A 21,423-nucleotide genomic window follows, 5' to 3' on the forward strand; every position below is an offset into this window, starting at 1 on the left:
ATCTTATAGAAGTCAACCCAGATATCTGTGCCATCACAGAGACATGGCTAAAACAGACAGATACCGTACTAACAAATCAGCTTCCCATACAATCTTATGACCTCTTCTCAGTCCCCAGACCCAGAAAAAGGGGTGGAGGGCTCCTTCTGGCAGTAAAAAAAGGTCTAAACATATCTTTACAATATACAAACACATCCTCTAAACTGGAATTCTCCCTCTTCAAATCTGAACAAATCCAAGTAGCTCTCGTCTACGCCCCACCAGGGAACTTGGAATCGAATCCCTCTCTCCTTATCGAGCTTGTAGCCAAACACATTAACGCTGACAAACCCGCTATAATACTGGGAGACTTTAATTTGCATGTGGACGCTTCCCCACAATCCATCAACTGCATAACAGTCCTCTCATCACTCAGTCACTTGGGTTTTACTCAAATCGTCAATAGTCCCACCCACAAGGCAGGCCATACACTGGACCTCATCTTCATTAACAACAGCTTTACCATCCACTCTAACCCCACGTGCTCACCAGTTCCCTGGTCAGACCATAGGGTCATCTACACAACACTTAAGATCAACAACCCACCACCTAAAGACTCTACCAAATCCACCATCCATTTCAGGAAACCATGTTCGCTAGATCACCTTAATGAAAAGATATCAGAATCACTGAATCAACTAGATTTCACAGACGCAACCACAGCAACTACCTCATGGATCAATCTCAATAATAAAATTGCAGATCAAATCTGCCCAACGTCAACCAAAACCATACATCCCACATCAGACAACAGAAAACCCTGGTTTACCCCGGAACTTAAATCTCTCAAGCAAACACTAAGGAACAAAGAACAATGCTGGAGAAAAAACCCCACCACTACGACACACGCAATATACAAATCCCTCCTCAACACTTACAGGAACGCTATACTCAGGACAAAGAAAGACTTTTATGCAAAAAAAATTCACAACTTCATTTTTGACTCAAAGGCACTTTTCTCATACGTCTCCTCATTAACTAAACCATCTCCTCCCTCCATCCCAGACCACCAAGCACTCAGTAAAGCCAACGAACTCGCCAATTATTTCAAGACAAAAATCACCAACCTCACCTACTCTCTCACAACCAACAATATTCCCCCAACCTACCATCTCATATCCCCACCTCAACAAAACGTTAGTCTTGTTTCTTTTGAACCTACCTCTTCACTGGAGATAGAAATTACCCTCAAGAAAATCAAACCATCATCCCACCCATCGGATCCATTACCAACAAACCTGCTCATCTCCATACCAAACACAATCTCAAAACCAATTTCTGATATAATTAACACATCACTCTCTCAAGGCCAAGTCCCCAACCAGTTAAAATTGGCCATTCTCAAACCACTACTAAAAAAACCAAACGCCTCTCCATCAGACCCAGCGAACTTTCGACCAATCGCAAACCTACCTCTCATAGCCAAATTAATGGAGAAAACTGTTAACAAACAACTGTCAGAATATCTGGAAAATCATAACATTCTGTCTCCGGCACAATACGGATTCCGAAAACTCTTAAACACCGAATCTCTCTTACTATCACTTACGGACACAATCCTAGTCAACCTAGAGAAAAAACAATCCTACCTCCTTATTCTTCTAGATCTATCCGCTGCCTTTGATACGGTAAAACACACCATACTTATAGACCAACTAGCCAACATAGGTATCAAAGGCTCAGCTCTCAGCTGGTTTCAGTCCTTCCTAAGCAACAGATTCTATAAAGTCAGGATAAACAACAAGGAATCGCTTCCAGTTCTTTCAGATCAAGGAGTCCCTCAAGGATCTTCACTCTCACCCACCCTCTTCAATATCTATCTCCTCCCTCTTTGCCACCTGCTCTCAAACCTCAAGCTTATCCATTACCTCTACGCAGATGACATCCAAATCCTTATCCCTATTTCAGAATCCCTTCAAAAAACGATCAGCTACTGGAATGACTGTCTACAGCCAATTAAAGACTTACTCTCAAGCCTCAATTTAGTATTGAATGCCAACAAAACCGAAATGCTCATTATCTCCCAAGATCCCCTCACCATCTCTTCAAGCTCCTCTCACCCAAACTCAATTAGCAAGTTCTCACCAGACGTCAGGGATCTTGGAGCCTGGCTAGACAACAATCTAAACCTAAAAAAGTTTGTAAACAATACCGCAAAGGACTGCTTTTACAAACTGCAAGTCCTCAGAAAGCTAAAACCCCTCCTTCACTTCTCTGACTTCCGGCTAGTACTTCAATCCATCATACTATCTAAGCTCGATTATTGCAACTCCCTCCTTCTCGGTCTACCCTCAAATACCATCAAACCCTTACAAATGGTTCAAAACGCCGCTGCCAGAATACTTACAAACTCTAATAAAAGAGATCACATCACTCCAATCCTTCGTAACCTACATTGGCTTCCTATTAACCACAGGATCCTCTATAAAGTGCTCACAATTATTCACAAAGCAACATACAGTCTTGCTCCGATCATATTAAGCACCCAACTCCAACCTCATACTTCATCCAGACCAATTAGAAGCGCATACAAAGGCACATTGCAAGCCCCTCAGGTAAAATCATCACTGAGCAAAAGAGCACTATCTTCAGGAGGCCCCCACCAATGGAATGCGCTCCCCCCAGATCTAAGACTAGAACCAAGTCATCAGGAGTTTCAAAAAAAAAGCTAAAACATGGCTTTTCCGTCAAGCCTTCCCAGATATCTAATGCTACCTAATCAAGTCTTTTAACCCAAATCATGGGTTATCTCACTGTTTTTTCCTATTACAATTTTTTTCAACTGTACCTTAATTTTTGAGCTCTTTCATCTTTGTATTTATACTTTACTCACACTCCATTTACTCTATCTCTTTTATATTTATTTTTTTTTCTATATAATATTTATTACTACATTACTATGTTTAATTGGTTATCTATTCTATTTGTTCCATAATTTATTGTTAGTTCTATTGTTACCTGTTTTATTGTTCAACTGTTCTATGTAAAGCCCACTACTCTTTTTGGGCATTTAAAAGTTGTATGTAAACCGGATTGATTTGTAGTTCCTACAAGAACTTCGGTCTATAAAAATTAAAAATAAATAAAATAAATAAATTCTGGAATCTCTGGAGGAAGGTTTGTCTAAGGCAGTGATGGCCAACCTTTTGAGCTCAGTGTGTCAAAATTCATTTAAAAAATGAGCATAACTCGGGTGGTGTGTCACTTCTAGAAAAATCCATAATTTTGTGATATTTGTAGCTCTAATAACAAAAAGTTATAATTTTAATATATGTACTGTATTTATTAATAAAGCAAAAACAATTCTTTACCTTACCTGCTTAGTGACTTTTTTGTTGCTGAATTTCATTGGCTAAATATTCAGTTAAAACTAATAAGGATTTTAAGAAGCCCCTGCTGTCTGCTTCTGTGGGAGCTCTTGATTTCCAGTCACCTTGATATTGTCGAGGATTAGGAGGTTATCCTCTCTCTCTCTCACACATACACTGTCACATACATACACATTCATGCTCTTATATCCACCATAACCTCTCGCTCTCACTGACACTGACACACTCTTAGGCTCTAAGACACTCTCTCCCCCCCCCCCCCCCCCCCCCCCCCCCCCCACACCACACAACAAACTCTTACTCTCTTGGATTTTCTCATACACACTCATGCTCTCACACTCACTGGCTCCCTCTCATACACACAAACACACACACCCAGGCAAGCTCCCAGTCATTCTCACACACACACACTCACCCCCAGGCAGAGTCCCATTCATACACATGCACACACTAAAGGCAGACCATCCTCTCTTTTGCCAGCAACCTCGGAACCTCTCTCATTCCTCTGCTGCCACTGTCACTGCTGCCACATGGCTATTGGGGAGGTGCCGATTGCAGCCACTGACACTGAAGCACATTCTGCTGCCTCCTCTGTGCAGGCCCCCTGGGCATTCACTTTCTCCATGCTGATCTCGTACATTGTGAGATCCGCATAGAGAAAGTGCTATTCTTGCACATTCCCAAAGATTACATGTGCCAATCACTAAAAAGTATTTTTTGTTTTTTTTACCTTTGCTGTCTGATCTTAGTTTTCTAATTGGTTGATCACAGGCTTTTTTTTTTCCACCTTCCCTTTCTTATTTTTTTTGCCAATTTCTTTTATATTGTCTTTTCTCTCTGTTTCTTTTCTCTCCATCTTCTTCCCTCAAACTCAGTCAGGTTCTCATTCTCACATGCATTTCTCTCTCTCACACACACAGGCTCTCACTGTCACATGCTCTCTCTCATACAATCATTCATACACACAGTGTCTCACTGGCACATGCTGTCTGACTCTCACACACACAGGCTCTCTCTCACTCCCACATGCTGTCTTGCTCAAGCACAGGCTCTCACTGTCGCATGCTCTCTCACACACACAGAGGCTCTCACATTCTGTCTCTGCAAACATTCAGGTCCTCATTCTCACGCACAATCTCTCAGCTCATCTCATGCACGCACACACACACACCCTCTACAGACCCTCAACCTCTCTCTCACCTCTGGGCCTCCTCTTTGCGGGTCGCCGCAGGATGGGCTCTGCAGCGGCCCTGATCTTCTCGGGCTGCGGCGGCCCTGCTACCGGGCCTCTTCCTCTTCTCGGGCCGCTGCGACTTGGGATTCGTGGCGGCCCGTAAGCGCTGCTCCTCTTCTGCATGTGCTGATGCTGCTCGTCCTTCCTGCCCACGCGGCTCCGGCAACATTTACTTCCGGGGCCGCACAGGCAGGAAGGAGGAGGAGCATCAGCGCGTTTAAACGTGATCTTTTTCTTCGGGCCGTGGTGATGTGAGCCTCACCATGGCCCTGCCCATCTGCCTGTCGCTGCACTGCATGGGCCTCCCTGCGCCCGGGGGCATTGGGGGTGGAGGGATACTAAAAATAATTTTAAAGGGTCAGGCTGTGTTTTTGGGTTAATTTCCCGATAGTCCACGAAACGCTGCGCGTGTCAGCAAAAACGTCTCAGCGTGTCACAGGTTAGCCATCACTGGTCTAAGGGGTTAGTCCTTAGTACGCTAAAGGTGCAGGTAGCAGTTTTGGCCTTTTACAGGGGTCAAGTTCAAGGAAGACATCTCTCTTCTCATCCAGATGTGTCCAGATTTCTGAGGGGTGTTGAGCATATTTGACCAGCGCTTCGAATACCTGTACTGCTTTGGGACCTAACTCTGGTGCTGACCTTTTTGGCAGGTTCCACATTACATCCTCTTCAGCTGCTCCTTTGTGTTAACCATGAACACAGTTTTCTTAGTTGCTATATGTTCAGTGTGGCGGATTTCGGAATTGCCAGCTCTTTGGCGAGAGCCCTTTCCAGAGATTACGCCAGACAGGATGCAAATTAGGCTGATACTGTCCTTGACCAAAGTTGTATCAGATTTTCATTTGAATCAGTCCATGTTGTCACTGTCATTGGATAGCGTGATAGAATAGGACAGATTTCAGAAGTTATATCCTTTGGTTGGGAGGAGACATCTGTTGCATTCTCTTAAGGTTACCGAGACCTTTCAGAAACTGGATAGTCTCTTTGCACAACTCGTGGGAGTAAAGAAGGGAGAAGCAACTTCTAGTACCAAAGTGGCATGTTGGGTTAAGAATGTAGTCACAGCGGCCTATGTAGATGCGGATAAGCCATTGCCAGGACAAATTAGAGCTCATTCGACAAGAGTGCAGATGGTGTTCTGGTGGAATTACAGTTATCTTTGTCAGAGATCTGTAGAGGGGTGATGTTGTCTTCTTTGCATACCTTCTTCAAATGTTATTGTTTGGATATTAGGGTGCGGTTCGGGAAGACCCGTCTTTTGCCAGAGGAAGGTGAAATTACTACTTACCTGATAATTTCCTTTCTTCTAGGTCAGGCAGGCCAGGCCACAATCCCACCTTGGTCTGCCTGTATGTTGCTCTACTACTTTGTCCTTTTTTTTTTTTTTTAGAAACATTAACAAAGATGGAAATCGGATTTTGGATCAGTGCGGATCCTGGTAAATGAGGTCATTTTTGTTAACTATCATTACTGAAGTGCCTATACAGAGTTCAGTGCTTCTTGGTCTCCTGGAAGTGATTTAAAAAAAAAAAAAAAAAAGGTAATTCCTTGGGTTAAGAAAATGTTGTAACTGTGTTGTTCAGTTGTCCCCAGTTGGCTTTCCAGGAATACTAGCAGACTGATGCAGAACTATATAAGAGTGACATCAGAGAGTCAGTTTATCTCTATCTCTATCTATGAATGCATAACCCACTTGTGTGAAATGGCCTACCTGTTCTAGAGGAAAGGAAATTATCAGGTAAGTAGTAAGTTCACCTTGTTTCACCTAGATTACAAGCTCATAGAAAAGAGGTGAAAAGAGCACAAAAAAGGAAGTAGGTTGAGATTGAGAAATGTATGGAAACAAGCTACAACAGAGATTTAATAATAAACCTTTCTTTTTAAAGGGAAAATGAAAACAGCTTCTTTATTCCTTGTGAAAAAAACTCAAAATCAGACAATTGGGGCAGTCACAATCATTGATGAAAGCAGGTCAGTAAAACAGTTAATGTTGTAGTAGAAACTCATATCCTCATAGTGGAATTCAAAGCCTTCATTTTTATGCTACTCCATTTTTTTTCATTCTTAATCCATTCTGCTGTTATTTGAATGGCTATACAGGATAATTTGGCCCAGCTGGAAGGGAAGTTTTCTCCAAGGCAGAGTAAAATTCTTTTCCACAGATAACTGCTACTAGACGACCTGTGTAACCGTCATCTGTAATCCATATTGCTCTCAACACATCACAAGTGTACCTTTGCTCACTTTCCCTGTCTACTTGATTCAAACTGATCTTGTACAACACTCAGCTCTGCTGTCCCATCCTAGAATTGAGAACTTTATGGTGATAAATTGAGCTACCTTTATGAAGGCATGTGTCCAGATTAAGAAGACTTGAATTGGTAGGACAGATTGGCCTGCAAAAGGATGAATGATTAGCATGAAAAGGGATCAACAGTAGGTCCTTGGAATATATATAGAGGGATGTCCGAATGTCAGATGCTTGTCAAAATGTTGGGTTTGCTTAAATGTGGCATTTTATGGAGAGGAAGTGACATCATAGAGAGCAATGGCAGCTTGATTTCATTGCTCCCAACCTCATCCGCGAACATAAGAACATGCCATACTGGGTCAGAACAAGGATCCATCAAGCCCAGCATCCTGTTTCCAACAGTGGCCAATCCAGGCCTTAAGAACCTGGCAAGTACCCAAAAACTAAGACTATTCCATGCTACTGTTGCTAGTAATAGCAATGGCTATTTTCTAAGTCATCCCCGTGATTGTTCTAACTGAAGGGTGACCCTACTGTGGAAATTGAGAGGATCGAGATTGGTGGTTAGATAGATGACGTTGCAAAAGAGAAAGCTTGATCTGAAGCAGTATTCTTATGCTGGTATGCTAGTGCACGAGGTGGAAGGCCCAAACAGATGTGACTACTGACTGTACGGATCTGGACATTGAGGTAGGCTCGCTTACCGTTAATGAGGGAGATGCTCCTTCCAGGTTGGAATTTCAGCATCGGTTTAAAGAGTTAAGTTGCGAAATGCTAGCTATCAAGTAGGAAATCCTGAATACTGTGGCCGAGATGAATAGTGATCTTCTCGATTTGGTGAGACGTGTGGAGGAGGCCGAGATGTGGTTGGATGATCACACGGCCAAGATGATGCAATGGCAATCAGTGTGCGATAAAGTTGTCACTTTCACAATTCGATTTCAATGATCGCTTGGAAGATCTTGAAAATCACATAAGAGCTAATTTGAGATTTGAGGGAGTAGATTTTGGCTACTGCTTCCATGTGATGGATAGTACGTGCATATAGAATGCCAAGAAGAGTACTGGATAAATGTTCACATAGTCCATGAATCCAAAAATGTTAATCAAGTCTTTTTATTTTGACATCCGGCAACTCCACTGTAAACAATGTTAAATTCCAAAAGCGGGTCCCCCGACACGGACCCGTGTTTCGCCGAGGCTGTGTCGGGAGGGACACGCAGGTAATACCAACAATTCTACAAACAAAGTATAAAAAGGGGGCTATGTTAAAATGGAAACAGTGCCAAACGAAACAATGTTAATATATGCTTACTAGAATAGAACATACCTTAATCAGATTTCAGTGATAGTTTGACAAGGAGCGCGTCTTACACTGTATTACAGATGTTTTTTTAAACTGTATCAAAAAAGTGCCAAAGGTTCGTGGACCAATCAGCTGTGAGACCCACCCACCAATCAGAGTGAAGAACGGAATATCCAATGAAAATCAGGTGAAGTGAAACCACTCTATCTCTTTGTTAAGACCAGCAGGAGTGACAGTGTTCAACAAGTGTATCCATTTCTGCTCACGTCGGATCAAGCGGTCATCATAATTACCCCCCCTGGACGGAGAACCAATTACCTCCAAAACAAAAAAGAACAAATCCAACTCGGTGTGTGTAAATGTCAACCAATGCTCCACAAGTGGAGCCAGATCCCGGGAATGTTTGATATTTGACCTATGCTCAATGATTCTGGTATGAACCTGCCTTATGGTCTTACCCACTTATAATTTGTCACAGGGGCACTGAATGACATAAATCACCCCTTCAGAACTACAGTCAGAATTGTCATGTAATGTAAAACATTTACCGGAAACAGGGTGAATAAACTGAGACATAGTGGTAGTGTGTTTGCAAACAGAACAGTTCCCACATGGTTTATGAAGACCGACAGTGTTTTTAATGGGCTGTCTAGGAGTTGAGTCCGAATGTATTAATAAGTCTCGCAGATTCTTACCTCTGCGATAGGTAAACCTCAAAGCTCCCTGAAACAAATTCTGAAAGGACAACGCATGCCAATGTCTACGTATAATTTGGGAAATTGGGTTGCTTAATGGTGAAAAAGGTAAAATGCAGTTTAAAATTTTGTCCGTAGTTTGTTTGTGTTGGAAGAAATAATAAATCTCTGTTTACATTCAGGGTTCATTTAAAGGCTGTTTTTAAAACTTTGGGAGGGTACCCTCTCAGCCGGAACCAAGAGGACATCTCCTTAGCTTTAATGATAAAGTCTGCTTTCGATGAACACAGTCTACGTAAGCACAGGAACTGTCCCGTGGGAATGTTTTTCTTCAATACCCTGGGATGACAGCTATCAAATTTGAGAATGGTATTGCGATCAGTGTCCTTACGGTAGATAGTGGTGGAAAAAGAGAGATTATCATAGGTTATTAACATATCCAAAAACGGTATCTGGAAATGGTGCATGCAAAAATTAAATTGTAAATGAGGGGGTACATTGATTAATCCAGTTGAAAAACATAAGAAATTGAATTTCTGTACCCAACCAGACCAAAAAAGATATCATCAATGTATCTATACCTCGCATGTATGAAGCCGAACCAAGCTGAGGGATAAATGAATGTATCTTCAAATTTTGCCACATACAAGCATGCTAAGCTAGGGGCCATTGTTGCACCCATAGCTGTGCCCTTGATCTGCTGGTAAAAAGTGTCATCAAAACGAAAAAAAGTTTTTGTAAGTGCTAATGTAGTTAATTGCATCAAAAAAGATGTTGGAACCCGTATGGGTGCGGGACGGCGGTCCAGTGTCTCTTCAACCACTCGCAAAGCTTCCTGTTGTGGAATGTTCGAATATAGTGACACTATGTCTAAAGTGATCAGAATACAGGGAGATGGAGGAGAAACCAAATCCTTTAACAAAGTAATCAGGTGCGATGAGTCACGGGCGTAACGTTTTATAGCAGGGACAAAAGGTCTTAAAAATATATCCACAAATTATGAAAGGGGTTCTAAAACTGAACCAATGCCTGACACAATTGGGCGTCCTGGAGGATTCTGTAAGGTTTTATGAATTTTTTGTACAATGTAGAACACCGGTATAATTGGAAACTTGACAGATAAAAAAGTTGCCTCACGGTTGGTAATGTAATGGTGTGTCAAGGTGTCTTGAACCAATGTGGAAATTTCAAGTTTTAAAGTATCTGTGGGATCCCCTAACAAAGGTATATAAAAGGTTATATCATTGAGTTGGCGGAAGACCTCAGTGGTGTAATCCACCCGATTCATGATGACAATTCCACCCCCCTTATCTGCTGATTTTATAATGATCGTGGGATCCTCCGCTAAAGAGACCAAAAGAGCTTTCTCCTGTTTAGTCAGGTTATAGTGGATGTGTTGTTTGTGCTGTAAAAGTGACTGGATATCGTTACGTACCAATTTTTCAAACACAATTAACATTGGGTCAGCGGGGCCCAGAGGGACCCATCTAGACTTTACAGTAACCAATGACACATCTTGTACAGGTTGATAATCTGAAAAAAACATTTTAAGTTTTAGTGATCTAAAAAACCTGTATAGATGTACTTGCAAATCAAAAGTGTCAAATTTGGTAGTGGGAACAAATGACAGTCTTTTTGCCAGAGTTATGAGTTCAGTGCTAGATAAGACACAAGAAGATAAATTAAATACTATTTCAGCGTTCAGTGCCATGGATCTGACTACTGACACGTCTTGCGGGTTGAACGTTGAGTTTGAGTGTTGTATGGATGACCCCGGGACCGGGAACCCCAATTGCTTCGTGGCGCCTGTCCCGAGTCTAAAAAAGAAGCTGCTATAGATGAATAATGTCCAGATCCAGAAGGGCAAGAGATGTAGTCGGTTGATGTTCCCGAACAGTATGTGCATATACTATCATGGATAGTATATGCACCATGATTTTGGGCCTGAATGTTCAAGCTGCTGAAATACAGACGATAAAGCTAGAAAGGGCTCACCACTCATTGGGAACTCACCAGGGCAATATCCCTAGAGATGATGGAGCATGTTTCCACACTTTCCCATAAAGGAGAAACTGTTGGCACTGGCCTGAAAAAATGGCCTGATTGCTTGAAGAGGGCATAGAGTTGAGATTTTGTAGGTCTTGTCCTCAATTACTATATGCAGGAGGAGAGAATTTAAGGAAGTCATTGCTGTGCTGCATAACCAGAATGTGAAATATCTCTGGCTCTACCTGTTTGGCCTCAGTTTTACGATCGAGGGGCTTACCTAGAGGGTACACTTGGTGATGGAAGCAATTAAGATAATGAAGACAGCAGGGCTGGAGGTACCTAAGGCATCAGCCTGGAGCCAGGAGACGTCGACTGTCCATGCTGGTGTGATGCCTTCTAGAAGGCATTGTGTGACGAACGGAAGTTGAAGCATTAGTCCGGGGGATCCTTTTCCTCTGTACCTTTGTCTCAAGAAGATCTAGCTTGTGACTTTGCATTAATCTCGTTGGTCACATTTTTGAGAATGAGTTCCTTAAGTTTTTTATAGTGATTTATCTCTTGCTTCTGGCTTTAAGGCATCTTATGAGGGGATGTTATTCATAAGTTTGCTTTAGATTATACATAGATAATCTTTTAATGATGGTAAGGAACGGGAAAGGGGTTGCAGTTGGGGGTCCAAATGACGACATGCTTTATTATGGACAAGACCCACTGCAAGGAGTAGTGGTTGGTATTGGGGAGGGGGGTGGGGGGCGGATGGGAAAGGGGGTGCTCTTGGAGGGGTGGGATCACATGGGATGTGCTGAGGGGGGAAGTTTTTGTTTTTTATGGGTTTTAGTGGTGGGATTCCATTAGAATATGTTTTTACTTTGGGGCAGTAGTGCAAGTTATAGAGGGTTTATAATAAGTGCTAGGTTGGGGGAGGGGATCTTTTATGTTTGTTTGTTTTAGTCTTTGTCAAATTTTGTGTTTTTATTATGTATGTTTATTTTGTATATCGCTTAGGCCTTTTTGTGTTAAGCGATTAATAAATTTTTTAAATGAAATGAAAAAAGAATGCTATGGGCACATTGAAAATTGTCGAATACCAAAGGGTTGAATTCCCTTGGTAAAAGACAGTTGTTTTTTCAAGAAACTGATAACTCAAGGGCTTCAATTATCTTTTGCCAAGAACCTCATTTCAGAAGCGGTAATGAAAGGGTGCTACGATCCAAGTTGTTTTCCTCAGCAATTCTTGACTTGGGCAACAGTGCGTCATAAATTTTATGGAGTGGGAATTTTATTTTTCAAACATCTCATGGTGGATATGAAGCAATCCTGAGAGATATGGAGGGCAGATTTATTGGGGTCAAATTGGCTTTGAATAAAACCCTATGTGCATTGGTGAACATTTATGCTCCCAACGCTGGGCAAGGTCCCTTTTTGGATAAGATTTTAGCAGTGGTGTTTGAATGGGCAGAGGGTCACCTTATTGTTGGTGGGGGTTTTAATTTCACATAATATCCCTATCTAGGTGACTCTGAGATAGGCAGCAGGTTCTCGAGTTCCTTGGGTAGCGCTTAAACACACTAACTGATATTTGGCACTTGAAATTTCCGACTTATGAAATTACTCTTTTTTTTTCCTAAGATTCATCAGTCTTATTTGATTGGATTACTTCTTAATTGACAAAACTTTTGTAGACTGGATGGTAGACATGGGGTTTGGAAACATCACATGGTCTGACCATGGTTCGGAGGGAGGTATCTTCAAAGGATACTAATGATGCATTAGAATTAGGGCATCCTGACAGTGAGGTTCCAATAATAAGAAAAGTAGTCCAAGTGCTTGTAACTAAAAACTCACCTGAGCTAAAAAATTCTAACTTATCCCTAACAATTAAAAAGCAGAATGAAAATACATTGATAAGAACATAAGAATATGCCATACTGGGTCAGACCAAGGGTCCATCAAGCCCAGCATCCTGCTTCCAACAGTGGCCAATCCAGGCCATAAGAACCTGGCAAGTACCCAAAAACTAAGTCTATTCCATGTAACCATTGCTAATGGCAGTGGCTATTCTCTAAGTGACCTTAATAGCAGGTAATAGACTTCTCCTCCAAGAACTTATCCAATCCTTTTTTAAACACAGCTATACTAACTGCACTAACCACATTCTCTGGCAACAAATTCCAGAGTTTAATTGTGCGTTGAGTAAAAAAGAACTTTCTCCGATTAGTTTTAAATGTGCCCCATGCTAAGACAGGCTAAGAGAGAATTTGAAAAGAAGTTGGCCGTAGAGGCAAAAACTCACAGTAAAAACTTAAAAAAAAAAATATCCAAAGCAGAAAGCTTGTGAGGGAGTCAGTTGGACTGTTAGATGATCGAGGGTTGGATGATCGATGGTTTAAAGGGGCACTTAGAAGATAAGGCCATCGCGGAAAGATTAAATGATTTCTTTGCTTCGGTGTTTACTGAAGAGAATATTGGGGAGGTACCTGTACTGGAGAAGGTTTTCATGGGTAATGATTCAAATGGGGTGAACCTAGAAGATGTGGTAGACCTGATTGAGAAACTGAAGAGTAGTAAATCACCTGGACTGGATGGTATACACCCCAGAGTTCTGAAGGAACTAAAAAATGAAATTTCAGACCTATTAGTAAAAATTTGTAACCTATCATTAAAATCATCCAATGTACCTGAAGACTGAAGGATAGCTAATATAACCCCAATATTTAAAAAGGGCTCCAGGGGCAATCAGGGAAACTACAGACCGGTTAGCCTGACTTCAGTGCCAGGAAAAATAGTGGAAAGTGTTCTAAGCATCAAAATCACAGAACATATAGAAAGACATGGTTTAATGGAACAAAGCCAGCATGGCTTTACCCAAGGCAAGTCTTGCCTCACAAATCTGCTTCACTTTATTGAAGGAGTTAATAAACATGTGGATAAAGGTGAACCGGTAGATGTAGTGTACTTGGATTTTCAGAAGGCATTTGACAAAGTTCCTCATGAGAGGCTTCTAGGAAAAGTAAAAAGTCATGGGATAGGTGGCAATGTCCTTTCGTGGATTACAAACTGGCTAAAAGACAGGAAACAGAGTAGGATTAAATGCACAGTTTTCTCAGTGGAAGGGAGTGGGCAGTGGAGTGACTCAGGGATCTGTTTTGGGACCCTTACTTTTCAATATATTCATAAATGATCTGGAAAGAAATATGACGAGTGAGGTAATCAAATTTGCAGATGATATAAAATTGTTCAGAGTAGTTAAATCACAAGCAGATTGTGATAAATTGCAGGAAGACCTTGTGAGGCTGGAAAACTGGGCATTGAAAAGGCAGATGAAATTTAATGTGGATAAGTGCAAGGTGATGCATATAGGGAAAAATAACCCATGCTATAGTTACACAATGTTAGGTTCCATATTAGGTGCTACCACCCAAGAAAGAGATCTAGGCATCATAGTGGATAACACATTGAAATCGTCGGTTCAGTGTGCTGCGGCAGTCAAAAAGTTAAACAGAATGTTGGGAATTATTAGAAAGGGAATGGTGAATAAAATGGAAAATGTCATAATGCCTTTGTATCGCTCCATGGTGAGGCCGCACATTAAATACTGTGTAAAATTCTGGTCGCCACATCTCAAAAAAAATATAGTTGCGATGGAGAAGATACAGAACAGGGTGACCAAAATAAGGGGAATGGAACAGCTCCCCTATGAGGAAAGACTAAAGAGGTTAGGACTTTTCAGCTTGGAGAAGAGACGGCTGAGGGGGGATATGATAGAGGTGTTTAAAATCATGAGAGGTCTAGAACGGGTAAATGTGAATCGGTTATTTACTCTTTCAGATAATAGAAAGACTAGGGGACACTCCATGAAGTTATCGTGTGGCACATTTAAAACTAATCGGAGAAAGTTCTTTTTCACTCAACGCACAATTAAACTCTGGTATTTGTTGCCAGAGGATATGGTTAGTGCAGTTAGTATAGCTGTGTTTAAAAAAGGATTGGATAAGTTCTTGGAGGAGAAGTCCATTACCTGCTATTAATTAAGTTGACTTAGAAAATAGCCACTGCTATTACTAGCAACAGTAACGGAATAGACTTAGTTTTTGGGTGCTTGCCAGGTTCTTATGTCCTGGATTGGCCACTGTTGGAAACAGGATGCTGGGCTTGATGGACACTTGGTGTGACCCAGTATGGCATGTTCTTATGTTCATGCTCTTATTTGGGTTACTTTATCTATTTCACCTTCTATGTGCATTGGCAGCTGAGTGAGTCTTCTGAATGATGCAAAGTACGTTGAACAGCTGGCAAATGAGATAAGAGTATCTTCTAGATAACAGTACAGGGGAATGTAATTCTGTAACCATCTGGGAGTGCATGAAAATGGTGATCAGGAGTAAATACATTTCTAGACCCACTTTTGTTAAGAAAGAAAGGGAGGGCCTTTGGCTTCATTTCTTACAAAGAATAGCCAAATTGGAATTGCTGCATTAACGATCTCTGGTTCCCTGTACGTACCAGGATCAGTCCAGACGGTGGGTTATGTCCGCCGTCCAGCAGATGGAGTCAGACATGTTGTGTGGTATCTGGAGGTTTCTAAACCTTTCCGAAAGACTGATCGTCTGTTTGTCCTTCATGATGGAGGAAAGCAGGGCAAACCAGCTTCACGGGCTACAATAGCTCGCTGGATTACGGAGGTAGTCACTTCTGCCGTATGTGGATGCTGATGCCTACTTAGGTTAGGGCTCAGGCAGTGTCATGGACAGAGGTTAGATTGTTGTCTCCTGTCAACATTTGCCGAGCTGCGACGTGGTCCTCCTTGCACACTTTTTCCAGGTATTATTGTCTGGCTTTTCAGGCCTGGGAGGACGGAGCTTTTGTATGTGCGGTGTTGACTGGACCAATGGCAGCCTCCCACCCTATTCAGGAGTAGCTTGAGTACATCCCACTGATCCTGAGTCCATCTTTCTACATGTTAGGAAAGGAGAAATTACTATTTGCCTGATAATTTCGTTTTCCTTTGTGTAGACAGATGGACCCAGCTTCCCGCCCTTGGCTGCTGAATGATTGTGTTAATGGTCCTTCTGTGTGTCTATGTGTTCCAGGGGATTACTCGTAAGTGTTCATCCAGTCCTTAGATTGGGATACATACATTCATTGCTTGAGTTCAGTGTTTTCGGTTGCTTTTGAAGAGAATACTGGCAGACTGATGTCACTGCAGGAGTATATATACTGTGACGTCAGTTTGCTCCGTCTCCATCTGCTGGCAGAGGTGCCTAACCCACTGGTTCTGAGTCCATCTGTCTACAGTAAGGAAAACAAAGTTATTAGGTAAGTAGTCATTTCTCCTTCAGTTTCATTTGGAAACATAGACCTCCGAGAGTGGCAAAGGGGAGTGCTGTACCAGACCAAACTTAGAGGTGGGTAAGGTGTTCCCAATTTGGATTTGTAGTATGCAGCTTCCCAACTGAGAGCTGCTATTCATTGGCATAGAACTAGAGAAGTCAAACCTTGGGAACAGAGTTGGGCAGGGAATCTTACCCTGCAAATTAGTTTGGAGGGGTAGCGATTTGGAGATGAAAGATTTATTCCCTTGTTCTCGCATCACACTAGGTGTATGGAAACGGTGGAGATCCATGTTAGTGGGGGTGGGGGGTCGGGGGTGTAATTTTTATTATCATTTATCATTCTTACTTAATAGAGAATTTCCACTGGGTAATAATATGCCCACCTAGGGTATAACCAGATAACAAGTATGGCAGGGTCAAGGTAAAGTTCCTATTTCTCAATTATTGGAAAACTACTCTATTGGGTGTAGGGATAGATATTTATTTGTACAGCAGTTGCACTTTGTGAGTCAGAAGAGAGTCATGACTGACCTATAAATGGGTAAGACAATGGTCGAGAGTCTTTGCAATCAGGCAGATAAATTACAAAGACCCATCTCTAAATTATGTAGTATGATAAATGCAGATTTAAAAATCGAACCTAGTCATATCAGGGCTTGGGAAAGGGATCTGGCGGAATCTATAGAGGAAATTGGGTGGGATCAATGTTTTCTAGCCACAAAGAAAAATTCTGTCGCCTCTGCATTATTGGAAAAGAGTTACAAAATACTTATCAAATGGTTTTTATGTCAGGATAATTTGCAAAGAATGTTCCCAGGGGTAGGTGAGGTGTTTTGGAGGGCGTGTGGAGAGAAGTGGACATTCTTTCATCTATGGTGGGACTGTCCTGAGATGAAGAAAATGTGGGATAGGATTTCTTTTATTCTCATTGATTACGGGGACCTCTGTAACACAAGATCCATTTATTTTTATTTGGGATACCTGATCAGATGTCTGAGCTGACGTATAAATTACCTATACAGCTGGTGTTTTCTGCTGGATGTGAGCTGGCATATAAGTGGCGTAATACAGGAGTGCCTTGCTTGATATCTATTAAGGATTGATTTCACAGAATTTATTATATGGAGAAACTTACATGTAGTAAACATGTTTATTTGAATAGAGTCGAAAATATTTGGGAGCCCTATACTCACTGGTTGAAAACTAGCTGGGGTGTTGAGTTTTAGTTTCTTCTTATATATCTTCTTATTTTTGGGATTGTCATATTGTACTTAGTATATATATTGTAAAATACCACTAATTTTTGATATGAAAGTATAAAAATAGGTGCTTTTGTGAGACTTAATATTGAAGATGTTGTCTTTTTAGGCCCATGTATAATAGATATTTCTTCGATTGGGAGGGGATGGGGGGGGGGGGGAGAGGAGTGAGTGGTTTAAAGAAGCAGCTTTAACCCAGTTAAGTGTTGCAGTGACTTTGTCTAGCGGTGACTAGCTAGTCCTCAATGTTTGGCTGCTTTATATACTACTGCATTATTTCTTATGTATTGCTTTGGATATTTGTAAACAATAAGTTTTTATTTAATAACATTTAAATGGAAGAAAAAATGTTGCATTCATGTAAGTATTTGTACAAAATACTTGCTTTTATAATAGCTATGATAGGAACACATTTTGTTTTGAGCTTTGCTCATTTTCTTAATTCCTATGACAGTGATGGCCAACCTTTTGAGCTCAGTGTGTCAAAATTTATAAAAAAAAACCGAGCATAACTCGGGTGGTGTGTCACTTCTAGAAAAATCCATAATTGTGATATTTGTAGCTCTAATAACAAGAAGTTATAATTTTAATATATGTACTGTATTTATTAATAAAGCAAAAACAAATAATTCTTTACCTTGCCTGCTTAGTGACTTTTTTGTTGCTGAATTTCGTCTGCTAAATCTTCAATTAAAACACTCTCTCCACCCCCCCCCCCCCCCACACAAACTCTTACTCCACTGGATTTTTTCATACACACTCATGTTGTCACACTCACTGGCTCCCTCACATACACACAAACACACACACCCAGGCAAGCTCCCATTCATTTTCACACCACTCCCGCTCCATCCTCCAGGCAGGCACCAATTCATTCTCACACACACAGACCCCCAGGCAGGCACCTATACATTCACACACACACACCCCCAGGCAGAGTCCCATTCATACACATGTACACACTAAAGGCAGACCCCCCCTCTTTTGCCAGCAACCTCCGAACCTCTCTCATTCCACTGCTGCCACATGACTATTGGGGATGTTGCTATTCTTGCACATTCCCAAAGATTACATGTGCCAATCACTAAAAATATATATATTTTTTTAACCTTTGCTGTCTGATCTTAGTTTTCTAATTGGTTGGTCACAGGCTTTTTTTTTCCACCTTCCCTTTATTTTTTTTTGCCGATTCCTTTTATATTGTCTTTTTTTCTGTTTCTTTTCTCTCCATCTTCTTCCCTCAAACACACAGTCAGGTTCTCATTCTCACATGCATTTCTCTCTCTCTCACACACACACAGGCTCTCACTGTCACATGCTCTCTCTCATACAATCATTCATACACACACAGTCTCTCACTGGCACATGCTGTCTGACTCATACACACACAGGCTCTCTCTTACTCCCACATGCTGTCTTGCTCAAGCACATGCAGTCTCTGCAACCATTCAGGTCCTCACACACAATCTCTCAACTCACCTCATACACACACACACACACACAGACCCTCAGCCTCTCTCTCACCTCTGGGCCTCCTCTTCGCGGGTCGCCGCAGGTTGGGCTCTGCAGCGGCCCTGCTACCGGGCTTCTTCCTCTTCTCGGGCCGCTGCGATTTGAGATTCGCGGCGGCCCGTAAGTGCAAGCGATGCTCCTCTTCTGCACGCACTGATGCTTCACCTCCTTCCTGACCACGCGGCTCCGGCAACGTTTACTTCCGGGGCCGCACAGGCAGGAAGGAGGAGGAGCATCAGCGCGTTCAACACAATCCTTTTCTTTGGGCTGTGGTGAAGTGAGCCTCACCACGGCCCTGCCTATCTGCCTGTCGCTGCGCCGCATGCGCCTCCCTGCGCCCGGGGGCATATGGGGGGGGGGGGGCCTGGAGGGATACTAAAAAACTAAAAAACTAATTTTAAAGGGTTGGCGCAGCCGATTAAAAAAAAAAAATCGATAGTCCCGAAACGCTACGCGTGTCAGCAAAAACGGCTCGGCGTGTCACTTCTGACACGCGTGTCATAGGTTAGCCATCACTGTCCTATGATGTAGTTTTGTGTAATGTTAAGTGTCTGAACATAATTTCCAAATTATAATTTGAGTAAGTGAAATTTTCTGAGTATTTTTTAAATATGTAGTTGAAATGAATTCTCAGGAATACTAAGTGGTAAAACTGCTTTTAATAATGGCAATTTTAATCTATTTAAAGTCAAGATGTATTGGAAAATTCTGAGGACGATGAACAGTTCAAAGCTAAGCGTGTATTCCTGATGAGTGGCTTGCCAGACTCTCTAAAAAGACACATAGCAAAGACAGCAGCAGCAAAGGAAGCATATTCTGTAGCAAGTTCTTGTTTCCAGACTGTCACACATGTGCAACAAAAGGATGATGGTGAGTTTCAATGCATTGATCTCAGAGACTTTACATTTAAACCATGTGAACAGCAAGCTGTACATTCAGACAGGTTCTGACCTGATGCATTTTAGCAAAATTAGTATATTTGATTCTGGATTGCTCCGTTGTCTCCTTATTTTCTTGAATATGTTTTGAGTCATTTTAACATCAAAAGTAATGCGTAGTTGGTTTAGAGAATTTATCTACAATAGGTTAAATCTTATTTTGTATGTTTACCTTCCCTCTTTTTATAGGTAGTCCTCTGTGGAGGTTGACATGGCCTCCCTGCCCTCTTCTGGCTTCCCTTCGACATCTGAATACTGGCGTGACTGATGACACAAAACATTCAGCTTCACTTGAAGATTTCTTAGTTAAAGAATCTTCAACAAGCTATAGCGTTTCTGCTGTTGAGGTTGGTGCTTGTACCAATGTAAACACATTTTTGAAAATGAGTTTCTTCTAGCTAGTCCATGTTTATTATTGACCTTTGAGCCATGGCTTTAACTTGGCTAAACGAGTCCATTATTAACTACTTTGGTCAAGCTTTTGAAATCTGATGTTACTGATATGTCTTCATCTCATTTATGTTATCTGTGACTTTTGAGAAATCTTTGACAGTTCTGAAAATTTAGAACTGTTGCAAAATAACCATGAAAAAAGATGTAATATATCATGAAGAATACAGATTGCACACTGGAGATGGGATAAACCAGTTGAGTTTTTGTTCAAAAACTCAAAAAGCTATGCATAGCTCTCATGAAAAAAAACAAAAACAAAAGACTTGTCATAATATATACTTAGATACCTATGGGATAATATGGCTGCATAAATGAACTCGTATCCACTGTTTTACCATGGAACTCATTAAGAACAAAAGAAGTTGCCAAACTGGGTTCAGACTGAGGGTCCATCAAGCCCAGCATCCTATTTCCAACAGTGGCCAATCCAGGATACAAGTACCTGTATACCCAAACAGTAAATAAATCCCATGATACTAATGCCAGTAATAAGCATTGGCTATTCCCTAAGTCAGTTTGATTACTAGCAGTCTATGGACTTCTCCTCCAGGAACTTGTCCAAACCTTTTTTCATTTTTTAAACCCAGCTATGCTAACTTCCTTAACCACATCTGGCAACAAATTCGAGCTTAATTGTGCATTGAGTGAAAAATAATTTTCTCTGATTTTGTTTTAAATGTGCTACTTGCCAACTTCATGGGGTGCCCCCTAGTCCTTGTATTAACTGAAAGAGTAAATAACCAAATCACATCTAGCCGTTCTAGTCCTCTCATGATTTTATAGACTTCTATCATATCTCCCCCTCAGCTGTCTTTTCTTCAAGCTGAACAGCCCTAACATCTTTAGTCTTTACTGTGCTGTTACTTTCATCTGTATAGATTAGTGATTTGCTGTGCACTACAGTTTTTTTGTCACAAGTTTGTATAAATACTGATGATTGGTTGATGATGAGGGCTGATAGTTTCCAGTGTTGTGAAAATAGTTACCTTGGAAATTCCCAATCATCTTTACCAGACCAGTCCAGATGCTTGGGTTTTTCTTCCTACCAGCAGATGGAGACAGAAAAAGCTTTGTTGAAACAGCAT

General features: G+C 41.4%; 1 protein-coding gene across 2 annotated transcripts in view; it reads left to right on the top strand.

The window, feature by feature from the left end:
* The window catches only part of ATAD5 (ATPase family AAA domain containing 5), a 259,487-nt gene that overhangs the window by 54,188 nt on the left and 183,876 nt on the right, over window positions 1–21,423 (top strand). For both annotated transcript variants that reach the window (XR_003856559.1, XM_029600713.1), the window contains exons 6-8: window positions 6,489–6,573; window positions 19,636–19,817; window positions 20,075–20,232. Coding sequence is in view for 1 of the 2 variants with exons in the window: in XM_029600713.1 (XP_029456573.1) it covers window positions 6,489–6,573; window positions 19,636–19,817; window positions 20,075–20,232 (425 nt within the window). In the remaining variant the exon portion in view is untranslated. The remainder of the gene's footprint in view (window positions 1–6,488; window positions 6,574–19,635; window positions 19,818–20,074; window positions 20,233–21,423) is intronic.

The sequence above is a fragment of the Rhinatrema bivittatum genome, chromosome 4 (assembly GCF_901001135.1).
Source record: "Rhinatrema bivittatum chromosome 4, aRhiBiv1.1, whole genome shotgun sequence".
Classification (NCBI taxonomy): Eukaryota; Metazoa; Chordata; class Amphibia; order Gymnophiona; family Rhinatrematidae; genus Rhinatrema; species Rhinatrema bivittatum.